The sequence below is a fragment of the Coenobita brevimanus genome, chromosome 101 (genome assembly GCF_032717465.1).
Source record: "Coenobita brevimanus isolate Jiangsu-jjx chromosome 101, ASM3271746v2, whole genome shotgun sequence".
Lineage (NCBI taxonomy): Eukaryota > Metazoa > Arthropoda > Malacostraca > Decapoda > Coenobitidae > Coenobita > Coenobita brevimanus.
The window spans coordinates 59,882,282-59,902,704 of NC_137054.1; the positions used below are offsets into that span (position 1 = coordinate 59,882,282).

The following is a 20,423-nucleotide window of genomic DNA, read 5'->3' on the forward strand; positions in this document are numbered from 1 at the left end:
CTTCAGCTAATCTTGTGTACTGTACACCTAAAGGCTGACCATAGGAAGAACAACTCACTGTGCAACGTCCTTCCTGTACTGAACTACTGCTGTTGGAGGCTGTGGCAGTGTGGGATGAGGATGTAACTTCTATTCAGCAGTGACTTAAGTCGTACATCCTACCCTGTCCACGCTTATGCCCTTCACCTTTCCATTCGCATCCCGCAGCGTGGATCCATCACAGCAGCTGCTTTAACACACATAGGAGTAGACTGTAGCACCAGTCGAGCAGGGCAGTACTCCCAAGGTGGATGGAAAGCTGATGACAGGGAGAGCTGGAACTCCCGTTTCATCAGCCCTCGGGACTAGGTCCCGACCATCCCTCTTTGTTGAACTTTTTCAGTGTCTCAGTAATACAGAGAGTAGACCAGCATGCTCTCCATTACAAGTTTCTCCAACTATCAACACCAAACTACATGCACAGTACACACCACACTTCCTTTTCAAAATTTTCAAAAAAATGGCGTCGATTAACATAGCCTCGGAGTCCCCAGGGGGGGGGAACATATATGCCCCCACCTTCAGCCCCTCTCCAGGTGACGACTCAAGGTGCCTGGAACCACTGTCTGACTCTCTTCTTCTTCATTTCTGCATCATTCGTGGCCTTTCCTCTAACTTTCGCTCTGTTGAGCACCGCCTCTCCTCCTCTAAACCTCACCTTCTTTTCCTAACTGAGACTCAGCTGTCTGAAGCAACTGACATCAAACCCTTTTCTGTATCCTCCTACTTTCAAAATACTCATTTCACAGCCAAAGGTGGCTGTTGTGTATATATACACAACAACTTATCTTGCTCTCGTGTTCCTGAACTCGATTCTTCTGAATTCTCTACACTCTGGCTTCGGCTTTCCTGTCATTCTCTGACTAAATATATCTGTGCTGTTTACTTATCTCCTAATTCTACTGACTATCAAAAATTCTTTGACTATCTTACTTCTACGATGGAACACATTCTATCCATTTCTCCTTTCTCTGAAATCTCCATTCTTGGAGATTTCAATGTTCACCACCACCTTTGGCTCTCCTCTCCTTTCACTGATCCACCTGGTGAACAAGCCTACACCTTTTCTATCCTTAATGACCTAGAGCAGCTTGTACAGCACCCTGCCTGTATCCCTGACCGCCTTGGAGAGAGCTCCAACATACTTGATCTCTTCTTTACAACTAATCCTTCTGCTTACACTGTTAATCTTTTCTCTCCGTTGGGCACCTCCGATCACAACCTTATCACCTTAACCTGTCCTATCACTCCTGTACGGCCTGTGGACCCTCCAAAAAAACGTCGTCTCTGGCACTTTGGAGCTGCGGATTGAGAGGCCCTCAGGCAGTACTTCTTTGATTTTCCATGGAATGATTATTGCTTCCATGGCCGCGAGCCATCTGGGTGTGCCTTGCGCATTACGGAGATTATTCTCTCGGGCATGGAAGCATACATTCCTTTCTCATATCCTTTGACTAATGCACGAAAGCCTTGGTTTAATCACGCTTGTTCTAATGCTGTCCGCAACAAGGAGAGGGCCTATAAAAGGTACCGGAGCCAACCCACCCCTGAATCACATCTCTTATACATTTCTGCCTGGAATCGTGCTAAGTCTGTTCTTCGCTCTGCTAAAAATAATTTCACCCGTACAAAATGCTCTCAACTCTCTAACTCGAACTCTTCCCGCTCCTTCTGGCACCTTGCCAAAAACCTTTCTAACAACTTTACCTCATCATCCTTCCCTCCTCTTTTCTACTCTGATGGCTCTGTAGCTATTTCTTCTACTGATAAAGCAGATCTCATCGCTCGGACTTTCTCCTCCAACTCCACCTTAGACGATTCCGGTGCTGTTCCTCCCTGACTTCCCCCCTCTGACTTCCTCATGGCTAACATTAAAATTTCTTCAGCTGATGTATTTTCTGCCATTGCTGGCCTCAGTACTAATAAGGCATATGGGCCTGATGGAGTCCCTCCTGTTGTTCTCAAGAACTGTGCTTCTGTGCTTACTCCCTGCCTAGGCAAACTCTTTCGCCTTTGTCTGTCAACTTGTACCTTTCCTTCTTGCTGGAAGTTTGCTCTCATTCAGCCAGTCCCGAAGAAGGGTGACCATTCCCAACCCTCTAACTATCGTCCAATTGCTTTAACATCCTGTATCTCAGAAGTTTTCGAGTCAATTCTTAATAGAAAAATTTTAAAGCATCTTTCCTATCACAACCTTCTTTCTGATCGTCAGTATGGGTTCCGTCAGGGACGCTCCACAGGTGATCTTCTCACCTACCTTTCAGACTCCTGGTCATCCTCCTTTCGGGACTTTGGCGAATGCTTTGCCATTGCACTTGACATCTCAAAGGCTTTCGATCGAGTCTGGCATAAATCTTTAATTTCCAAACTGCCCTCTTACGGTTTCTATCCTTCCATCTGTGCCTTCATCTCTAGCTTCCTTTCTGGTCGTTCTATAGCCGCTGTTGTAGACGGCTATCGTTCTTCTCCTAGATCTATGAACAGTGGTGTTCCTCAGGGCTCTGTCCTATCACCAACTCTCTTCCTTTTATTCATCAATGACCTTCTAAGTTGTACACCTAACCCTATCCACTCATATGCTGATGACTCCACCCTTCACCTTTCCATTCGATTCCCACAACGTCCATCTCAGCAGTTACTTCGACAGGCAAGGGATGAGGCTATGGCACACCTAATTTCTGACCTGGTTCATTGTTCTGACTTTGGTAAAAAGTAACCTTGTTGTTTTTAAAGCATCAAAGACTCAGTTTTTGCACCTATCAACCCGACAAAATCTTCCACAGGTATACCCACTTATGTTTAATAATACTCAACTTAATCCTGCATCATCGTTGAACATGCTTGGGGTTTCATTTGCTCGGGACTTGTCTTGGAAAGATCATATTACATCTCTTGTAAAATCTGCTTCCAAGCGATTGGGTGTGCTATGCCGACTCCGTTCCTTCTTTACCCCTGCACAGTTGTTGACTCTATACAGGGGTTTTATCCGCCCTTGTGTGGAGTACAACTCTCATGTATGGGGAGGCTCCCCACATACAGCTCTTCTCAATAGGGTGGAGTCAAAGGCTTTTCGTCTCATTAACTCTCCCCCTCTTACTGACTCCCTTCAACCTCTGCCTCTTCGCCGCAGTGTTGCATGTTTATGTCTTTTCTCTCGCTACTTCAATGGTCACCGTTCCTCTGAACTGTCTGCATGCATTCCTCCACTTCCACGACGGGCGCGTAGCACCCGACTAGCAACAAACTCTCACCCCTTTTCTGTCCAACTCTCTAATGCAAGAGTCAACCGTTACTCCCAGTCCTTCATTTATGCAACAGGTCAACTCTGGAACTGTCTCCCTCTGTCTGTATTTCCTGTACGGTGTCCCACACTATTTAACAACATCCAATTCCATCCTGCATCATCACTGAGCAGTTGGGGTTTCATTCTCTCGGGATTTACCATGGAAAGATCATAATGTGTTGGTGGCAAAATATGCTTCCGAGAGATTAGACTCTGTGCCATCTTTAGTCCCACACAGTTGTTGACTCTATACAGGAGTCATATTTGCCCCTGTGTAGAGTACAGCTTTGATGGTTGGAGGGCTCCCCACATGCAACTCTTCTCAACAGGGTGGAGTCAAAGGCTTTTCGTCCCATTTTTCGAAAACTTTCCTTCTCTTACTGACTCCCTTCAACCTCTGTCTTTTCGCAACACCTGCATCTTTATCTCTTTTCTATCGCTACTTCAACGGTCACTGCTCTTCTGAACTTTTGCTTGCATCCCCTCCCCACACATCATTACGGAGGGAGCGTTGCACCCATCTGGCAGCAACCACTCACCCTTCTAACTCTAATGCAAGAATTAACCGTTACTTCCTGTCCTTCATGTGTACAACAGGTCAACTATGGCACTGTCTTCTAACTTCACCTGGCTATGATATCTAGTCTTTTAAAATGTAGTGCGTCCAAGCATCTCGAATTGAACGGATTTTGAGTTTGCCTCTTTTTTTGTAGAAGGGAAAATCTTCAGGGCTTCCGGCCTTTCGTTCCTTTTCTGCATTAGAAAAAGAATAATAATTCCTAAAGGACGAATACTGCTGTTTTAAGTCGATTCCTTCATAGTTCCACCCACTCTACCCTCTAGCGGCGTGAGTGGGCGTGACTGGCGGGCTCATAGGCCCGCTTCCACTCTGACGTGTGTCAGGTGGGAAAAAATCTATAACTACCGGCGTAACCGATGGAGGACCAACAGAGATCACACAGTACGCAGAGGAAATGGATACAGCTGTCATCAGTTACTTGAACCTTCATCTTTTGAAATGGCTGAGCTCCAAGCAAGCCAGAGGAAAACTGAAACTGAATCTTGATGAAAGCACTGTAGCAGACAAAATTTATGTAAATAGCAGTGACTTGTATAACTATCAAACACTGGTAAGAAGCAGAGTGTTCCCAGCTATGGGAATTTTTTTTTTTTTTCCCTCCCATCCCTGACTCACTAAGCTCCAGCAAAGTGACCGAGACTGAATCTAGAGACTGTTGGTGAGGAAATGATTAAAACAGCTATGGTCTTATTGGTAATCAACGTAGTATCTACCGAATAGTCACTGTCGGCTATGCAAAAGCAACACCAAGAAACCGTAACAAAAGTTCGCCAGCACTTAAATATGTGGCAGTGAAAAGTGCTAAATAGACAATATGAAACGCACGGTAAAGGAAAATTAATTTTTGTCGTTTGGGAGGGAATGAGGGTCAGGGGCGCCCCCGGGCGGACGCATGTGCGTCCACTGTATGGCCCCCAGGCAAGAAAGGGCGCCCTGGGGCTCTGTTAGGGAAATCTCCTCAACCTTACTAAAGTAAACCTCATACTGAACAACAATAATAGTATAATGTAGTCAGATCTATTACCTAAACATATACTCAGTCATCAATAAAAGAATTTGATAACTTTATCATTATGTAAGTAATGAAAGAACACACAATGTAATAGTGTATTAATTTTCATAGAAAATTAAAGTTACTCCCATCTTTACGTTCGGGATGGTTTTCTTTAGTAACCATAATCTTGTTTTATACAAAGTCGAATGCCATATTTCGGTACCTCTTTGATATTTTGGATAACTGGTCACCCGAATGATTATTCGATAAAACAATGGTTTTATTACTGGTTAATTTCCTATATAAGGGACTCACAAGACAATCGATTATTATTATTATTAAAATTTTTTGCCTTTCGAATGCAGGAGAACGTTCATTGTTTACAATCGGAAAAGAAGCGAAGAAGGATTCTGGGTGAGAGAGCCGTAGCGTACGGACGTTTCGGAGAACTGGTCCCGGTGTTCGGAGTGACGTTGCTCTTACATCTTACCATAGAGTGTGTGATACGGGGTGGAGTGTTTAGTACCTCTTGTGTGGAGGGGAGGTGCGTGTGTGTGTGTAGTGGTGAATAATGGAAGGGGAGAGTGGAGGAGCAGATATGGACACCGGCTGGCAGGGCGGAAAAAGACCCCATCATATTCAACCTCGGGTGAGGAAAAGTCTTCGGGATCGACTGAGAAGGCCAGGAAAACGTTGCCACAGTCCAAGCCCGTCACTCAAGCTTCAGAGGAAGGTGTGGCAGTGCAGACAAATGTAACTTACATAGCGCGGACCCAGGACCGATCCAGAGTGTTTTGTCACCCACAGAGGGTGACAGATGCCCTCAATGAATCTCCTTTTGCCAAATACATTGTGGAGGGATCCACCAAGCCACTGGGGGATGGATCGTGCCTGTCCTTTGCAATCTTTTCAGCTAACTTGACCAAGCTCGAACAACAGCCTGAGGAAATGGTGAATTTGGGACCTTGGGCTGTGGTGTGCAGGCGCGCCAGTTATGAACCCGGAGGTGCTGTAAAAGTGGGCAAGATTGGGCCAATTTCCCCAGAACTGGACGTCTCAGTGATAGCAGAGAGGCTGTCCCCTGCAGACAACCATGCCTCTCAACTCTTGGAGGTTACCAGGATTCCAGTTCGCTTTCCGGCCCACAGTGCTTCCAGCCAGTCACAATGGGTAAGACTCGTCTATCGTGGCCCCCTTCCCTCCAGGGTCTTCTTCGGGTACTTGTCGTTCCCGGTTGGTGAGTACACCCGTCCCGTATTACGCTGCCATAATTGCCATCTGTTTGGTCATACCCGACTTACTTGTAGAAACAAGGTTAGGTGCTCCATGTGTAGTGGCTACCACCCCTTTAGGGCAGGATCAGAGGACAACCAGAAATGCACCAGAGACCCTAGGTGTTTTATTTGTGGGAGTGATGAACACAGGGTGGTGTCCAAGGTCTGCCCCATCTACAGGAAGGCCAGCGATATATACATGACCATGAGGAAGGCAGGTGCCAGCTCTGCGGAGATCAACAAGTGCCTTCGTGAACTACACACTGCATCCCGTAGCACCCCGACTCCCAGTGGGCCAGGTCGACTGACACCTTCCCAGGCCCCCCACAGTGCCCTCGTTCAGCAAGGTAAGACTTATGCTAACTGTGTATCCTCAAACCGCTATGCAGTCCTTGCTGATGATGTTCAGGAGGAGGACCTAAGATTGACTGATGTATTGGGAGTCTCCACCCACCCCGCATCAGGGGCAGAGGTCATTATCCATGCAGACACCACTGTGAATAAGGCACCATCACGCCCCCACACTGCTTTTCACAACCGTCACCGCACTGCCAGCCCTCAAGCCCAGGGGGTGCCTCCACAGGATCCGGATATGGCTGCCATTGGGAATGATGGTACCTCCCAACAGTGTTCCTCTGGCCCCACCCCTGCCCTGCCTTTGTTGGGCCGACGGAGACTTCACCCTACCCATCCAGGACATCAACAAAATTCAGAGCCTCTGTCGTCCATTGATGAGGGTCCAGGTTCTGGGAACTCTTTTATAACACTTCTCACCGAGGCACTGGCATTACACCAACAGGGGAAGTCCTTCATAGAAATCTGTTCCCTCCTTTGGCCGCGGCTATTGTCCCTGATACTATCATGGGGGGTACAGGTGGCTTAAGAATCCTGCTGTGGAATTCTCATTCACTAGTCCACAAGTCACAGGATTTTAACATTTTAGTGGCTGAAAGGGAACCAAATGTGGTAGGGGTGTGTGAGACCTGGCTACAACCCCGCATCCACCTCACCCTGGGGGGTTTTATAGTCTATAGGTCAGACCGCCCTCAGGGGAGGGGTGGGGGCCTATTACTGGCTGTTCGGGAGACCTCCCAGAGTGTGAGTTTGCCTCTTACCCAATATCCCAGTGGCTTGATGGAAGTCTTGGCGGTAAGGGTGGCTCTTAGATCTGGATGGGCATCAGTGCTGTTATGTTACAACCCATGTCAGGATGTGTCCCGGGAGGAATTAGTACATTACTTTCATCAGCTGCTGGCCCCTGCCTTCATCATGGGGGATTTTAATGCCCATCATCACCTCTGGGATCCTTCACTAACCATCAATAATGTATCGGGATCGTCTCTTTTTCAGGCACTCTTAGACTCCCCACGCATCGGTCTTCTCACACCTCCTGGCCTGTACACCCGATATGACCCCCATTCCGGATGACCATCAGTCTTGGACCTCTGCCTTGGAGATCCAGTGTTCCAGTGTCCAGCTGTAGAGGTGGGTCCCTATATGGGCAGCGATCATCTACCAGTCTTCTATGATTATCCGGGCCTTTCCACGTTGCAGTCAGGAGACTGTCGCCCAAGATGGAAGCTGGTGGGAGACAAATGGGACACATTCCAGAAGGAACTGGCTTCCTGTTTTCCAGGCAGCTGGGGTTCCCCTCCACTGTCGGCTAAGGATTTTGCACATCTCTTGGTTGAGGTGGGAGGCAGAGTCTCTCAGCGTTCAACTCGCCGTTGTGTACACCGAGCAGGAGTCCCATGGTGGTCAGTCGAATGTGCGGATGCAGTCAGGGCCCGTCATTGAGCCTGGCACATGTGGAGCCGCAACCCTTGCCTAGAACTGGGGCGCAAGTACCGTCGGATTAATGCCATCTGCTCCAGAACCATCAAGTTGGCAAAACGGCAAGCCTGGACCTCCTTCTGTGCCAGCCTTTCCTTCTCCACCTCCACGGCCCGCACTTGGAGATTCTTACGGGCTGTGTCAGGACGCCCTACCACCCACACTTATCCACTCCGCAGGGATGGTCTGTGCCTGCTTGATGACCTGTCCAAGGCCGACTGTCTGGCGTCATTCTTCGACACCCAGTTCGGCCATCCATCTGCTTTGCCCTCTTCCACAGTGTACGAGGAGGCAATACAACGAAGCGTCTCTTCCCCTGCAACTGCTGGTCTAGACAATCTTTTCACTGCCTCAGAACTTGTCTCCGCCTTGTCTGCCCTTTGGACCGGCAGGGCGGCGGGCCCAGACTCGGTGACCAATGAATTCCTCCAGCTACTGACACCCAACCTGCAGGATTGCCTCCTTCACATTTATAATCGCAGCTGGAGCCAGGGGATATTCCCGGGGGAATGGAAGACCTCAATGCTGCTGCCTTTCCTCAAGCCAGGCAAGGACCCGACCAAGCCATATTCGTACAGGCCCATCGCCCTTCTCTCGTGTGTAGGGAAACTGCTGGAGAGGATGGTGGCTCGTCGCCTGTCATGGTGGCTAGAATCTAGATCCCTTCTTAAAGAGGAACAATGTGGTTTTCGCCCATGCCGGGGCACCTTGGACATACTCTGCCAGCTGGAATACCTGATCCACGACATGTACCGCAAGGGGCTATATATGCTGGCCCTTTTCGTGGACATCAAGGGGGCCTTTGACTCATCGCCACATACTGGCATCATGTATAAGCTCTCCCGCCTTGGGGTCTCTGGTTCAGTGTTGGCGTGGTTTGTCAACTATCTTGATGGCAGAAGTTATGTCGTATCTATTGGTGGGGCCATTTCCTCTCCTCGTCCCATCCGTAGAGGGGTGCCCCAAAGCTCAGTTCTCAGCCCCTTGCTTTTCGATGTTTTGATGTCAGACCTACCCAACCATCCGGACGTCTCCACATTGGTTTATGCAGATGACGTGACTATCATTAGCAGGGACACCACCATGGAAGGTGCACAGAGGAGACTTCAGGCGGCTGTCTCAACTCTAGAGGACTGGGTTCACCAATGGGATCTGGAGATCGGGGTGTCAAAGTGTGCCGTGATGGCCTTCACCTTGCGTCGCATGCCATCTCAGCCGGTGGTCAGGATAGGCACTGAATCTCCTCCTGTAGTTCGTACGCACACCTTCTTGGGACTTCGTCTGGATGGGCCAGTCCTTGCGTGGCGTCACCACATAGAATACCTCCGAACATCCTGCGCCAAGAAGCTAGACGTCATAAAGAGTGTAGCAGGGTCTAAATGGGGTGCCAACCGTGACCTTCTTTTAGGCTACTACCGTGCTGCAATCTTGGGAAAGATCAACTACGGGTGCTCAGTTTATGGTTCAGCATCCTCCACTCAGTTGCGAAAACTTGACCCGTTACAAAACGCCGCCCTGCATTGCCCTGGGCGCATTTTGTTCTTCCCCCGTGCTGTCCTTGCAGGCGGAGAGTGGTGTCCCTCCTCTACATGTCACCAGGTCGAAGCTCGTTTGCCACCGCTACCAGGCCATACAACACTCCTTCCGCCACCACCCTCTACCAGTGCTCTTCGAGGAGGCGGGTGTCATTTTGTCACATCCTGCTTGGCCTGTGAGGTCCCGCCAACCACTCTTGATCAGGGCTCTCTGGGCGTACAGGTCCCTCTCACTACCACCACCACTCCGTCAGCCCCTCCCCTCAGTGCCCCCAACACCACCTTGGAGGGACCTCTCATCTCTAATATCATTCTGCCTGTCGGAGTCTTTTGACAAATCTCAAGATGGACATCTAGCACCAGCATTGTACAGAGAGCTGTCGGACACGGTGTATGTGGGATACTTTGAAGTATTTACTGACGGTTCACACACCACAACACCCGCAGCATCTGCTGCGGCAATATATATAGTGGACCTTTCTCACTGCCAAACATGGCGCTTGGCTGCACTTCATGATAGTGTCACGTCGGAACTTTTTGCCCTCTTCAAGGCCTTGGCCTTCATCAAGGCACATCTCCAACCCCAGAAGGTGGTCATTTATACAGGCTGTCTGGCAGCATTGCACCTTATTGTGTCCCCCAAGGCACAGTCAGCGAGACATCTCCTCTATGACATCCAGACCCTGCTGAGTCAACTTCTCCAGGAGAATTGGGTACTTCGCCTACAGTGGATACCATCTCATGTGGGCATCAGGGGCAATGAGATAGTTGACAGGGCTGCAAGGCTGGCTTTGACCTCAGCAGCAGTGGAGACTCTTCCACTTCAAGAGGCAACTTGTAGCAGGCTTCTGATGGTTGCTAGTGGAAAGGCCTGGGACTCAGAATTGGCAGCAGAGCTCCCCTCCTCCACCTTAGGGGCTTACCGCACGGACTCCTTTTGTCACCCTTGGGCCCGTTCCACTGCTCGTGCCTTGGACGTGGCACTCACCAGACTGCGCATTGGACACGTTGGTCTGGCGTCCCATCTCCACCGCCTACACCTGGTGCCAGACCCTTACTGCCAGTGGTGCAGAGATCAAGAGGAAACAATTGCCCACTTTCTTTTGCACTGTCCAAGATTTCACTCCATGTGCACAGAATTGAGGGATCGTCTGTCTATCTTAGGTGTACGAGACTTCACTCTGCCAGTACTCCTTGGAGGTGTGGGTCTGAACAGTCCCCTAAGGTATCCTGTCATTCGTTTGGTGTGTGTCTTCTTAAGGAAGTCCAGGCAACTGCATCGCATCTAGGCAAGACATCTGCTCCATAAGCCACCGGAAGGGCTCCTCCAACCCCCTTGGAAATGAAAGCCCTAACTCAACACCAAGAACCAAGAACCAAGTTTACAATCGGAAAAGAAGCGAGGAAGGCGGTAATATATTTCTTTGTTTTATAACATGTTATATATCTCAGGAATTTGTTTTTGCATTTTTTATGGCTGCGGTCACCATAAGTATCCATATTGAGGAACTGCAGCAGCCGTCAATTGAACCAATTCATTTGGCTAAGGGATGCATAGCTAAAACCTAAACCTTGATGGATATCCTGTTGCTGAAGGTAGGGAAACAAAATTGGGTAAATTTTTAGAAGTAAGCAACGGTTTTTTTAATGAAAATTTGTTTGTGTTCCAATGCACGATAGGGTGTTTTAATTAATTCTGACCTTCATTTTGGGGGGGAAATCCCCCCTTTGGAAATTTGAGTAAGAATTCCGAAAATGGGCTTATCCGCCCAAATCAAGATCAAGATTAATTAAAAACACACTGTTTTGCATTATACTAACCTAACCTAACCCAACCAAACCTAATCCAACCTAACCCAACCTAGCCTAACCCAACCTAGTCTAACCTAACCCAACCCAACCCAACCTAACCTAACCCAACTCAACCTAACCTAACCTAACCCAACCTAACAACCTAACCTAACCTAACCCAACCCAACCTAACCTAACCCAACCTAACCTAACCGGACCTACCTTTAAGGGTGTAGAATTGTTCCTTTATAATCGGAAACGGTGAATTTGCACTGGATCTTCCTCTTACTCTTCCAACTTTTCCAACACTGGCTGCAGCATCACTGATGTCTACAGTACCTTTCCGATCTTTGCAGGGCAAATTACACTCTTTACACTGTACATCACTTGGCAAAACCCCGTGTTTTCTTAGTAGTTCAATAGATGCTTCATTATTACTGTGGTAGTCCTTGATAATCTGCCAGTAATCCTTGCTACAACAATACAAACTTGGAAATCAACAACACATTCTTCTCCACCGGAGGCCGTGACTATGACTTTCAAATCTTGGGCGTCCCTGCATCACCCACAAATACTTTAAGGTGATTGGCTGGTTTTACTTACGACTGTTGTGATTGGCTGGTTTGAAAAGTCCCTGTTGCTCGGGAACGCTTGATTGGCTGTTTTTAAAACTCATATACATACGAAAGTTCCAGCCGAGTACACTTGATTCCAGCCAATATGGCGCAACATTCATCCGCTGCTAGGCGTTAGCCTAACCTGTCACTACGTGATTACCCCTACAAAATTCGCTCCCCGAACTCAAACTAGGCTTAAGAGTGAGGTCCTAGTTATAATAGTTCAGGGACGTAATATAATGAAAATCGGTAACGTTGGTTACTTCTAAAGTAATACCCAATATCGTAGTGAAATACCACAGTAATAGAAGATATGAATATTCTTTGAACAGTAGGGATGGCTTCACACTTAGGCTTATTATGATCTAGACTGCCTAAGTCTGTTTGTGTTCTTGGCATTAGAAAATAATGGTATTTTTGAATGACGACACCTGTTTAAGTTTTACCTAAAGATTTATGCCATAATTTGCTTCTTATATCATAGCCCATAGTTCATTATTCATTGTTAGGTTACCAGTACATATGCTGTGTCCTGTTCATCAAAATTTTCAAATAAATCAGTTTTCTAACTGACAGAATCCTTCTCACTCCCACATAGTTTTTAAGATAAATTTTTACAAGTTGCCAATACACCCCCTAGGTTGTGCAGTATATTTTTCTGGCAGTTTTTTTTATGAGATTTGAGTGATTTTGACCATTTCTTTTTCGGAAATGCTTCATTTTGCCTCTTTTCCAATCATGAACTTTAACTGGATGAGGAGGTGAAATGAGTCATTTTCGACAGAAAATGAAGGCAAGAATCACTCAAATCGCATCAAAAACCAACAGAAATATTTACTGCACAACCAGTTAACCTAACCAAACAGACATAAACTAACATAACCTAACCCAACCTACCTGACCTAACCCAACCAAAGACCTAACCTAACTGACAGAAAACGAAGGCAAAAATCACTGAACTCGCATAAAAAGCACCGCAAAAATATACTGCACAACTAGTTAATCTAGCCAAACAGACCTAAATGGTATTACTTTAGAAGTAACCAACGTTACCGATTTTCATTATATTACGTCCCTGAACTATTCTACCTAAGACCTACCTTTTAAGCCTACTTTGAGTTGGGGGAGTGAATTTTGTAAGGGTAGTCATGTAGTGACAGGTTAGCCTAACGCCTAGTAGCGGATGAATGTTGCGCCATATTGGCTGGTGTAGCTGTGTGTACTCGGTCTATGTCGGCTGGACTCGAGTGTACTCGGCTGGTACTTTCGTATGTATGTGAGTTTTAAAAATAGCCAATCAGGCTTTCCCGAGCAACTGGGACTTTTGAAACCAGCCAGTCACACCAGTCTTAAGTAAAACCAGCCAATCACCTTAAAGTATTTGTGGGTGACGCAGGGACGCCCAAGTTTTGAGAGTCAGTCATAGTCATGGCCTCCGGTGGTGAAGAATGTGTTGTTGATTTCCAAGCTTGTATTGGTTGTAGCAAGAATTACTGGCAGATTATCAGGGACTACCACAGTAATAACGAAGCACCTGTTGAACTACTAAGAAAAAATTGCCAAGTGAAGTACAGTGGGGCACCAATTTTCGCGCCTAATTGGGTCCAAAAATAATGCGCGAAAGTGGAATTAGCGAAAGTTGGGGCATTGTCTTTATGGCAAAAAGGCTAATTGGTTCCCAGTTATCCTAAAGTAACATCAGATTTTCATTTTCACTTGCAATACAGTACATCAAATCACTATTGTACATTGCATTGTGAGATACAAACAATAAAAACTGTACAGTACACATTATATGAGGAGAAACATACCACAGAGACCAGGTTGAGGTGTTTAATGGATGTTGGGGGTAAGTATCCGAGGCGCGTGGCGGGCTTATTTAGCCACACCAGACGTATTGGCGCCACCTCTTGCTGCCGCGCTACCACTCTCTCTCTCTGCCTCCTCAGATGCAACTTGATGCAACACTTCCACTCTGTGCTGAATTTCCCTTTGTGCTAGGTTCTCTTGAACAAATCCATCGAAATCTTCATCCAGGTTAAGCTCCTCTATGGCACTGTCAGTAGGGATAGCACCATGGTCAGCTGCCCCCTCGGCTTCCAGTGGTACTTCCACCTCCGTTATTTCCTTAGTCTTCTGCAGGTAGCGTGTGATAAGAGCCTGCTGCCCTTCATGGATGCGTTTATTGAACACTTCACCAATCAGACTTAGTGCTGATTGAAAGCAAGCAATAATTTTCCCCACACTACCAGGTATAGTAGAGGCCATTGAACCGTGAGAATCCAACACAATGGAGCTAGCACGCTCGTACACAATGGCGGGAATGGGTGGACAGAGTGTTGACATGACGTCATTCAAGATGGCGGTGGGTTGCGGGCGGGCGGTGCAGGAAATTAAAATGTCAAAATATTGTCCCAAACCCAAAATTTGTGCGCGAAAATCGATTTTTTTCAAGCGAAAGTGGAAGTTAGGGAATATTTGGTGCATGCCGCGAAAGTGGATTCCGCGAATCCTGCTGTAGCGAAAGTTGGTGCCCCACTGTAGTGTAAAGAGTGTAATTTGCCCTGCAAAGATCGGGAAGGTAGACATCAGTGGTACTGTGGCTGGTGGAGGAAAAGTCGGAAGAGTAAGGGGAAGATCCAGTGCTAATTCACCGTTTCCGTTTATAAAGGAACAATTCTACACCCTTAAAGGTAGGTTAGGTTAGGTTGCGTTGGGTTAGGTTGGATTAGTTTGGGTTAGGTTAGGTTAGGTTGGGTTGGGTTGGGTTAGGTTAGTGTAGGTTAGTTAGGTTAGGTTAGGTTGGGTTAGGTTAGTTAGGTTGGATTAGGTTTGGTTGGGTTAGGTTAGGTTAGTATAATGCAAAATAGTATGTTTTTAATTAATCTTGATCTTGATTTGGGCGGATAAACCCACTTTCGGAATTCTTACTCAAATTTCCAAAGGAGGGATTTTCCCCCCAAAATGAAGGTCAGAATTACTTAAAACACCCTATTTTGCATTGGAACACAAACAAATTTTCATTAAAAAAACCGTTGGTTACTTCTAAAAATTTACCACCTAAACTAACCAAACCTAACCGAACCAACAGAAAACAAAGGAAAAGATCACTGAAATCATCTGTGTACAGTACAGGTTTCTCTCTTCACTGAAATTGCATAAAAAAACCACCACAAATATATACTGCGCAACCGGTTAATCTAACCAGACAGACCTAAACTAACCTAACCTAACCGACAGAAAACAAAAACAAAAATCACTGAAGTTGCGTAAAAAAAACACCACAAAGGTATACTGCATGACTGGTTAATCTAACCAAACAGACCTGAACTAACCTAACTGACAGAAAACGAAGGCAAAAATAACTGAAATCACATAAAAAACCACCGCAAAAATGTACTGCACAACCAGTTAATCTAACCAAACAGACCTAAACTAACCAAACCTAACCTACCTGAACGTGCTGCAGCGGAATGCTTACCTTAGAGATACAATGGTCCAGGTTGTGCAGCATATTTTTCTGGTGGTTTTTGATGCGATTTGAGTGATTTTTGCCATCGTTTTCTGAGGAGAATCCTTCATTTCACTTCCTCATCCAGTCAAAGTTCATGATTGGAAAAGAGGTAAAATGAAGCATTTCCAACCAAAGTGAAGGTCAAAATCACTCAGATATCATCAAAAACTACCAGAAAAAATACACCCTGTTTTCTCAATAACTCAAAGGCTTCCTCCAGTTCTGAGTGGAAACAATAACGCATAAATAATCCCTCCACTATCCGACATAATAGAGCCAAAGGCATGTCCAGAAAGTGGTCCCGTCTGGATAGTGGGCCCCAGCCTCCTGGATTTGTACTTAATGAACCCTAACCTACCCTAACTCAGAAAAACACTTATACAACTCCCTACTGGGCTTGCATAGCACCTATTTTAAGACCGAATTCACACCAATAAGGGACATAAAAGACTGAAATAAATGCAAAGGAACCAGAGAATGAGGTTTTAGAGGTGAGTACAGCAAGCTCGCCCCCAACGTGTGGGTTTCGTTCCTAACGTGGCACGTTCGGCGCGAAACCGCGTAAGTTTTAACTACTCCTTATTTTCCTCCCTACATCTCCTAAATGTGGATTTTTGCTGTTATCTGCCATTGGTAATCAATATGAAGCACTGTAAGTGGTTAGAAGGTTTATTTAATGTTATGACTTACAAATACTGTACTGCACAGCAAAACTTCAACATACAAATACGTAAACACAAGGCAACATTCCGATGCTTAAACCAATCGACGTCGGAATGTTACCTTGTGTTTACGTATTTGTATGTTGAAGTTTTGCTGTGCAGTACTGTATTTGTAAGTTATAACATTAAATAAACCTTCTAACCACTTAAAGTGATTCATATTGATTACCAATGGCAGATAACAGCAAAATACCACATTTAGGGAGTCTAGGGAGCAAAATGGTTTCGGGACTATTCGCTGTCAAGCCAGTTCGCCATTACAACAATAACAAGACAACATAGACTTTGATGGATCCCCCTGAAATATAGTTATTAAATCGTTTTCGTTTTCGTTTTTAAAGGCTCCAACATACTTGCATGTGTCGTCCTTGGTCACCTAATGGCGGATCTCCACGCGGCACAATCCATTGCAGCCTCCCTGTTCAGTCCCTTAACCCTAAGGTCACACTTAATGACCTCGTCCCATGTCTTTCTCGGTCTACCCCTCATAACCCCACCCCCAATATTAACACTTCTCACCTTCCTCACCCAATTATCATCCCCCATCCTCTCCACATGTCCAAACCACCTCAATCTACCTCTCCTCATCACAACACCAATACACTCCAGTCCCATCCTACTTCTCAACTCTTCTATTGTAAACCCAGCCCCTCCAGGCCTTGGACGCAGGGACGCACTGCACATCCACCTAATCATTGTCATTTCTGTACATCTGAGCCGGCGAATGTCTTCCTCCTTCATTGCCCAGGTCTCACTGCCATACAGCATTACACTCCTAACACATGCTGCATACAAAGACCCCTTAGCACGTAGGGAGAGCCCTCTCAATGTCAGGAGAGGCAAGAGCTCCCTGAACTTCTTCCAACCACTTCTCACCCTAGCCAAAGAGCTAGCTCCAGCCCCACCTCCAGCACACAACATGTCTCCCAAATAACAAAACTCTTCCACACACTCAAGAGATTCACCAGCAAGTTCAATCCTTTCACGTCTGACGATCTCCACCTGCTCACCCCGGCACGCTGTACACATAAAATCAGCATTATCTCGCAGTCTACCTCTGATACCACTACATCTCTTATGCACCCATTTATCACACACACCGCACAAAATGGAATTACTTCCCACGCCCTTGTGGCAAACTGCACATGGCCACTCTCCCTCGTCTTTGACAGTACCGCCACCAACCCTAGATATCATCACTTTTGTTTTATCTGCATTTACCCTTAAACCCTTTTGCCCCATACCATCTCTCCACTTCCTAAACCTTTCCTCCGCCTCCCTTTCATTCTCTGCAATCAACACCAAATCATCAGCATACAACAACTCCCACGGGAGTCCGTTTCTAAAGTCACGTGAAAGGGCTTCAAGTACCATGATAAACAACATGGGACTCAAGACTGACCCCTGATACACACCAACATTCACGGAAAACTCATCACTCAAATCTCCATTCACTCTCACCTGGGTGTGAGCACCCACATACATGGCCATAACCACCCTAACCAGCCACTCCTCCAAGCCAAGCTTTCTCATTGCCCACTTCACCACCTCTCTAGGGACTCTGTCAAAGGCCTTTTCCAAATCAACAAAAACAAAATAAAGATCCCTTCTCCTACCAGTATATTTTTCCTGAAGCTGTCGAACAATGAATATGGCATCAGTGGTCCCCCTACCTGGCATAAACCCAAACTGCATCTCATCAATATTCACTCTTTCTCTAATCATACCTTCTAAAACTCTCTCCATTACCTTCATTATCTGATCTAAAAGCTTTATACCTCTATAATTTCCTCTTTCCAGGGCATCACCCTTCCCTTTATACACATTTACAATTACACTCTTCAGCGAATCATCTGGGACAACACACTCATAAATAATCCTATTTATCAGGTCAGTGACTAAACTCACCCCTATATCACCTGAGGCCTTCAACATTTCGGCAGTCAACCCAGACACACCTGCTGCCTTCCCCACCCTCATCTTGCCTATTGCCTCACTCACAGTTGCAGTATCAATCAAAGGCCAAGGGCCAGACACTGGATCTGCTGGCTCCAAACCTTCCCTGTCCCAGTCAAACTCCTCATTCAACAACCGGTTATAATGCTCTCTCCATGCATCTTTAATATCTTCACTGTTCACCACTACCCTTCCTTCATCATTCTTCACACACTGCTCACCTGTGATATCCCGATTATCCCTCTTCACCTGACCTGCCACCCTAAATATATTTTTCCTTTCCCCATGATTTAGGTTATCAAGTAATTGTCTCTGTGACTCAGACTTTGCCCTGTATACCTCTCTCCTAGCCCTACGCTTGGCAGCCAAATATTCCTCTTTGCTACTACCCTTCTTCCATTCCCGGAAAAGCCTTCTTTTCTCCTTAATTGCAGCTTCTACACCCTCATCCCACCACCAAGTTACTTTATGTCTTGGTGGTCCTCTTGTCCAGCCGCATGTTACATCAGCAACTCTCAAGAAATTGTTCTTGAGGGCTCTGTACTGTTCATTAACGCCTCTGTCTACAGCTCCCTGTTCAGCCACCACTCTCCTCAACTCGCTATAGAAGGCATCCCTTACTACTTGGTTTTTCAGCTTCCATATTTTCCTCCTAGGTACATAAGTCCTCTTTTTCATCACTTGTTCTTTAAGCACCATATCACAAATCAATAGTCTGTGCTGCTGCACACACTCCTCACTTCCTATAACTTTAACATCCCTCACTAACCTCCTATCAGCCCTCCTAACCAGAAAATAATCTATCTGACTGCTATTTCCCCCAGACTCATACGTAATTAACCTACTGTCTCTTTTCCTAAAAGATGTGTTGCACACAATCATGTCCGTTGCCTCCCCAAACTCGAGTATCCTTTCCCCTTCTGCATTCCTTAGACCATATGCACATCCCCCATGCACTCCTTCATAACCTTGTGCTGCTTCACCTACATGACCATTTAAGTCCCCTCCCAAAATCACTATCTCCTCATCCCGCATACCACCCACTACACGTATTAAATCATCCCAAAATCTATCTTTCTCTGATTCATCCAATCCTGCCTGTGGAGCATATGCCGATATAATCACAGCTATCTTTCTTCCCAACAGAATTTTCACTACCAATATCCTATCGCTTACTCTCAAAACGTTCATAACATATTCCACCCATTTCTCCGCAACCATCACACCAACACCTCCATATCCATCTGTCCCCCCCTGCCAAAACAACTTATAGCAACAGTCCTTCCCAACAATCTTTCTGGCTGATCCACCCCTGTACCGGACTTCCTGCAAACACGCCACATCCATCCACCTCCTACTGAATGCCTCAACGACTTCCCCTGCTCTTCCCCTCAAACTTCCCACATTCCCACATTATTAAAGTATTGATTAATTAATAATAAGTATATTGATAAAAGTATTGATTAATTAATATAAGTACTGTATATTTATAGAATGACGGGGAATCATCCAGGGTGCAAATTGTCCTGACGGGGAATCGTCCATGTTTTGACGGGGAATTGACATGATGGCGAATTGTCTTGGAACCCACCGATCGTGTGTAATCTATAATTCAGGTTAACTGGTCAGAACGCTTTATTTAATGCTTTAACTTTTGTAAAGTACTTTAACTTGATGTGTTAACTTACAAAGACAGTACTGTGGAAAGCAGTACAGCAAATATTTAACAAACAAATAAAAAAAGTAATATTCTGACGCCTGTCAGAAAACTGGTTATAAGACTTTATTTCTTGCTTGAACGTTATTTAATTTTACTTTAACTTACACATAAACTTACCAGAACAGTACTGTAAATATTTAACTTACAAATACAACACTGAGGAAAAGCAGTACAGCGAATCACATCACGTGATCAAAACAAACCGTGCGTGCTGAGCTGATGTTCGAGGATTTGGCCTTTCAAAGGCCTCTTTTGCGTAAATTTATAGTTTTCGTAATGGTTCTTTAACCCCTACACCGCGGGCATGTTTACCAATGTTTTGCGTGTGCCGCGGGGTTATTCGGGCTCCGACAGACTCTCAAAAAATATTTGCCAAAAATCAGTTATTAGTCCTTGAATATTAAAATTACATATGCTTATGGCACATACCTTCAGCTTTCTCCTGGAATGTTTGTTGAGCCTTAGTCGGTTACCATAGGACTTGTGGAGACCTCTGAAGTTGGGTAACGAAGTCTCCACTTTACACTTCCCGACAACCCGTAATATGATTACCACAGCCAGATAT

The 20,423-nt window shown here is 45.9% G+C and overlaps 1 protein-coding gene across 1 annotated transcript; it reads left to right on the plus strand.

Moving 5' to 3' along the window:
* The first annotated feature begins 7,976 nt into the window (after positions 1-7,976).
* On the plus strand, positions 7,977-14,157 carry LOC145415049 (uncharacterized). Its single transcript, XM_080284464.1, has 3 exons — positions 7,977-9,458; positions 9,568-10,782; positions 13,984-14,157. Exons 1-3 carry the CDS (start codon positions 7,977-7,979, stop codon positions 14,155-14,157), a joined length of 2,871 nt encoding a protein of 956 aa, XP_080140590.1.
* Positions 14,158-20,423: the final 6,266 nt, after the last annotated feature.

Coding starts and splice junctions, on each gene's coding strand:
- LOC145415049 (XM_080284464.1), top strand. CDS start 7,977: ATGTGGAGCCGCAACCCTTGCCTAGAACTGGGGCGCAAGTACCGTCGG. Junction 9,459..9,567: donor AGATCAACTACGGGTGCTCA/GTTTATGGTTCA, acceptor CTGTCCTTGCAG/GCGGAGAGTGGTGTCCCTCC. Junction 10,783..13,983: donor GGTATCCTGTCATTCGTTTG/GTGTGTGTCTTC, acceptor ATCTTCATCCAG/GTTAAGCTCCTCTATGGCAC.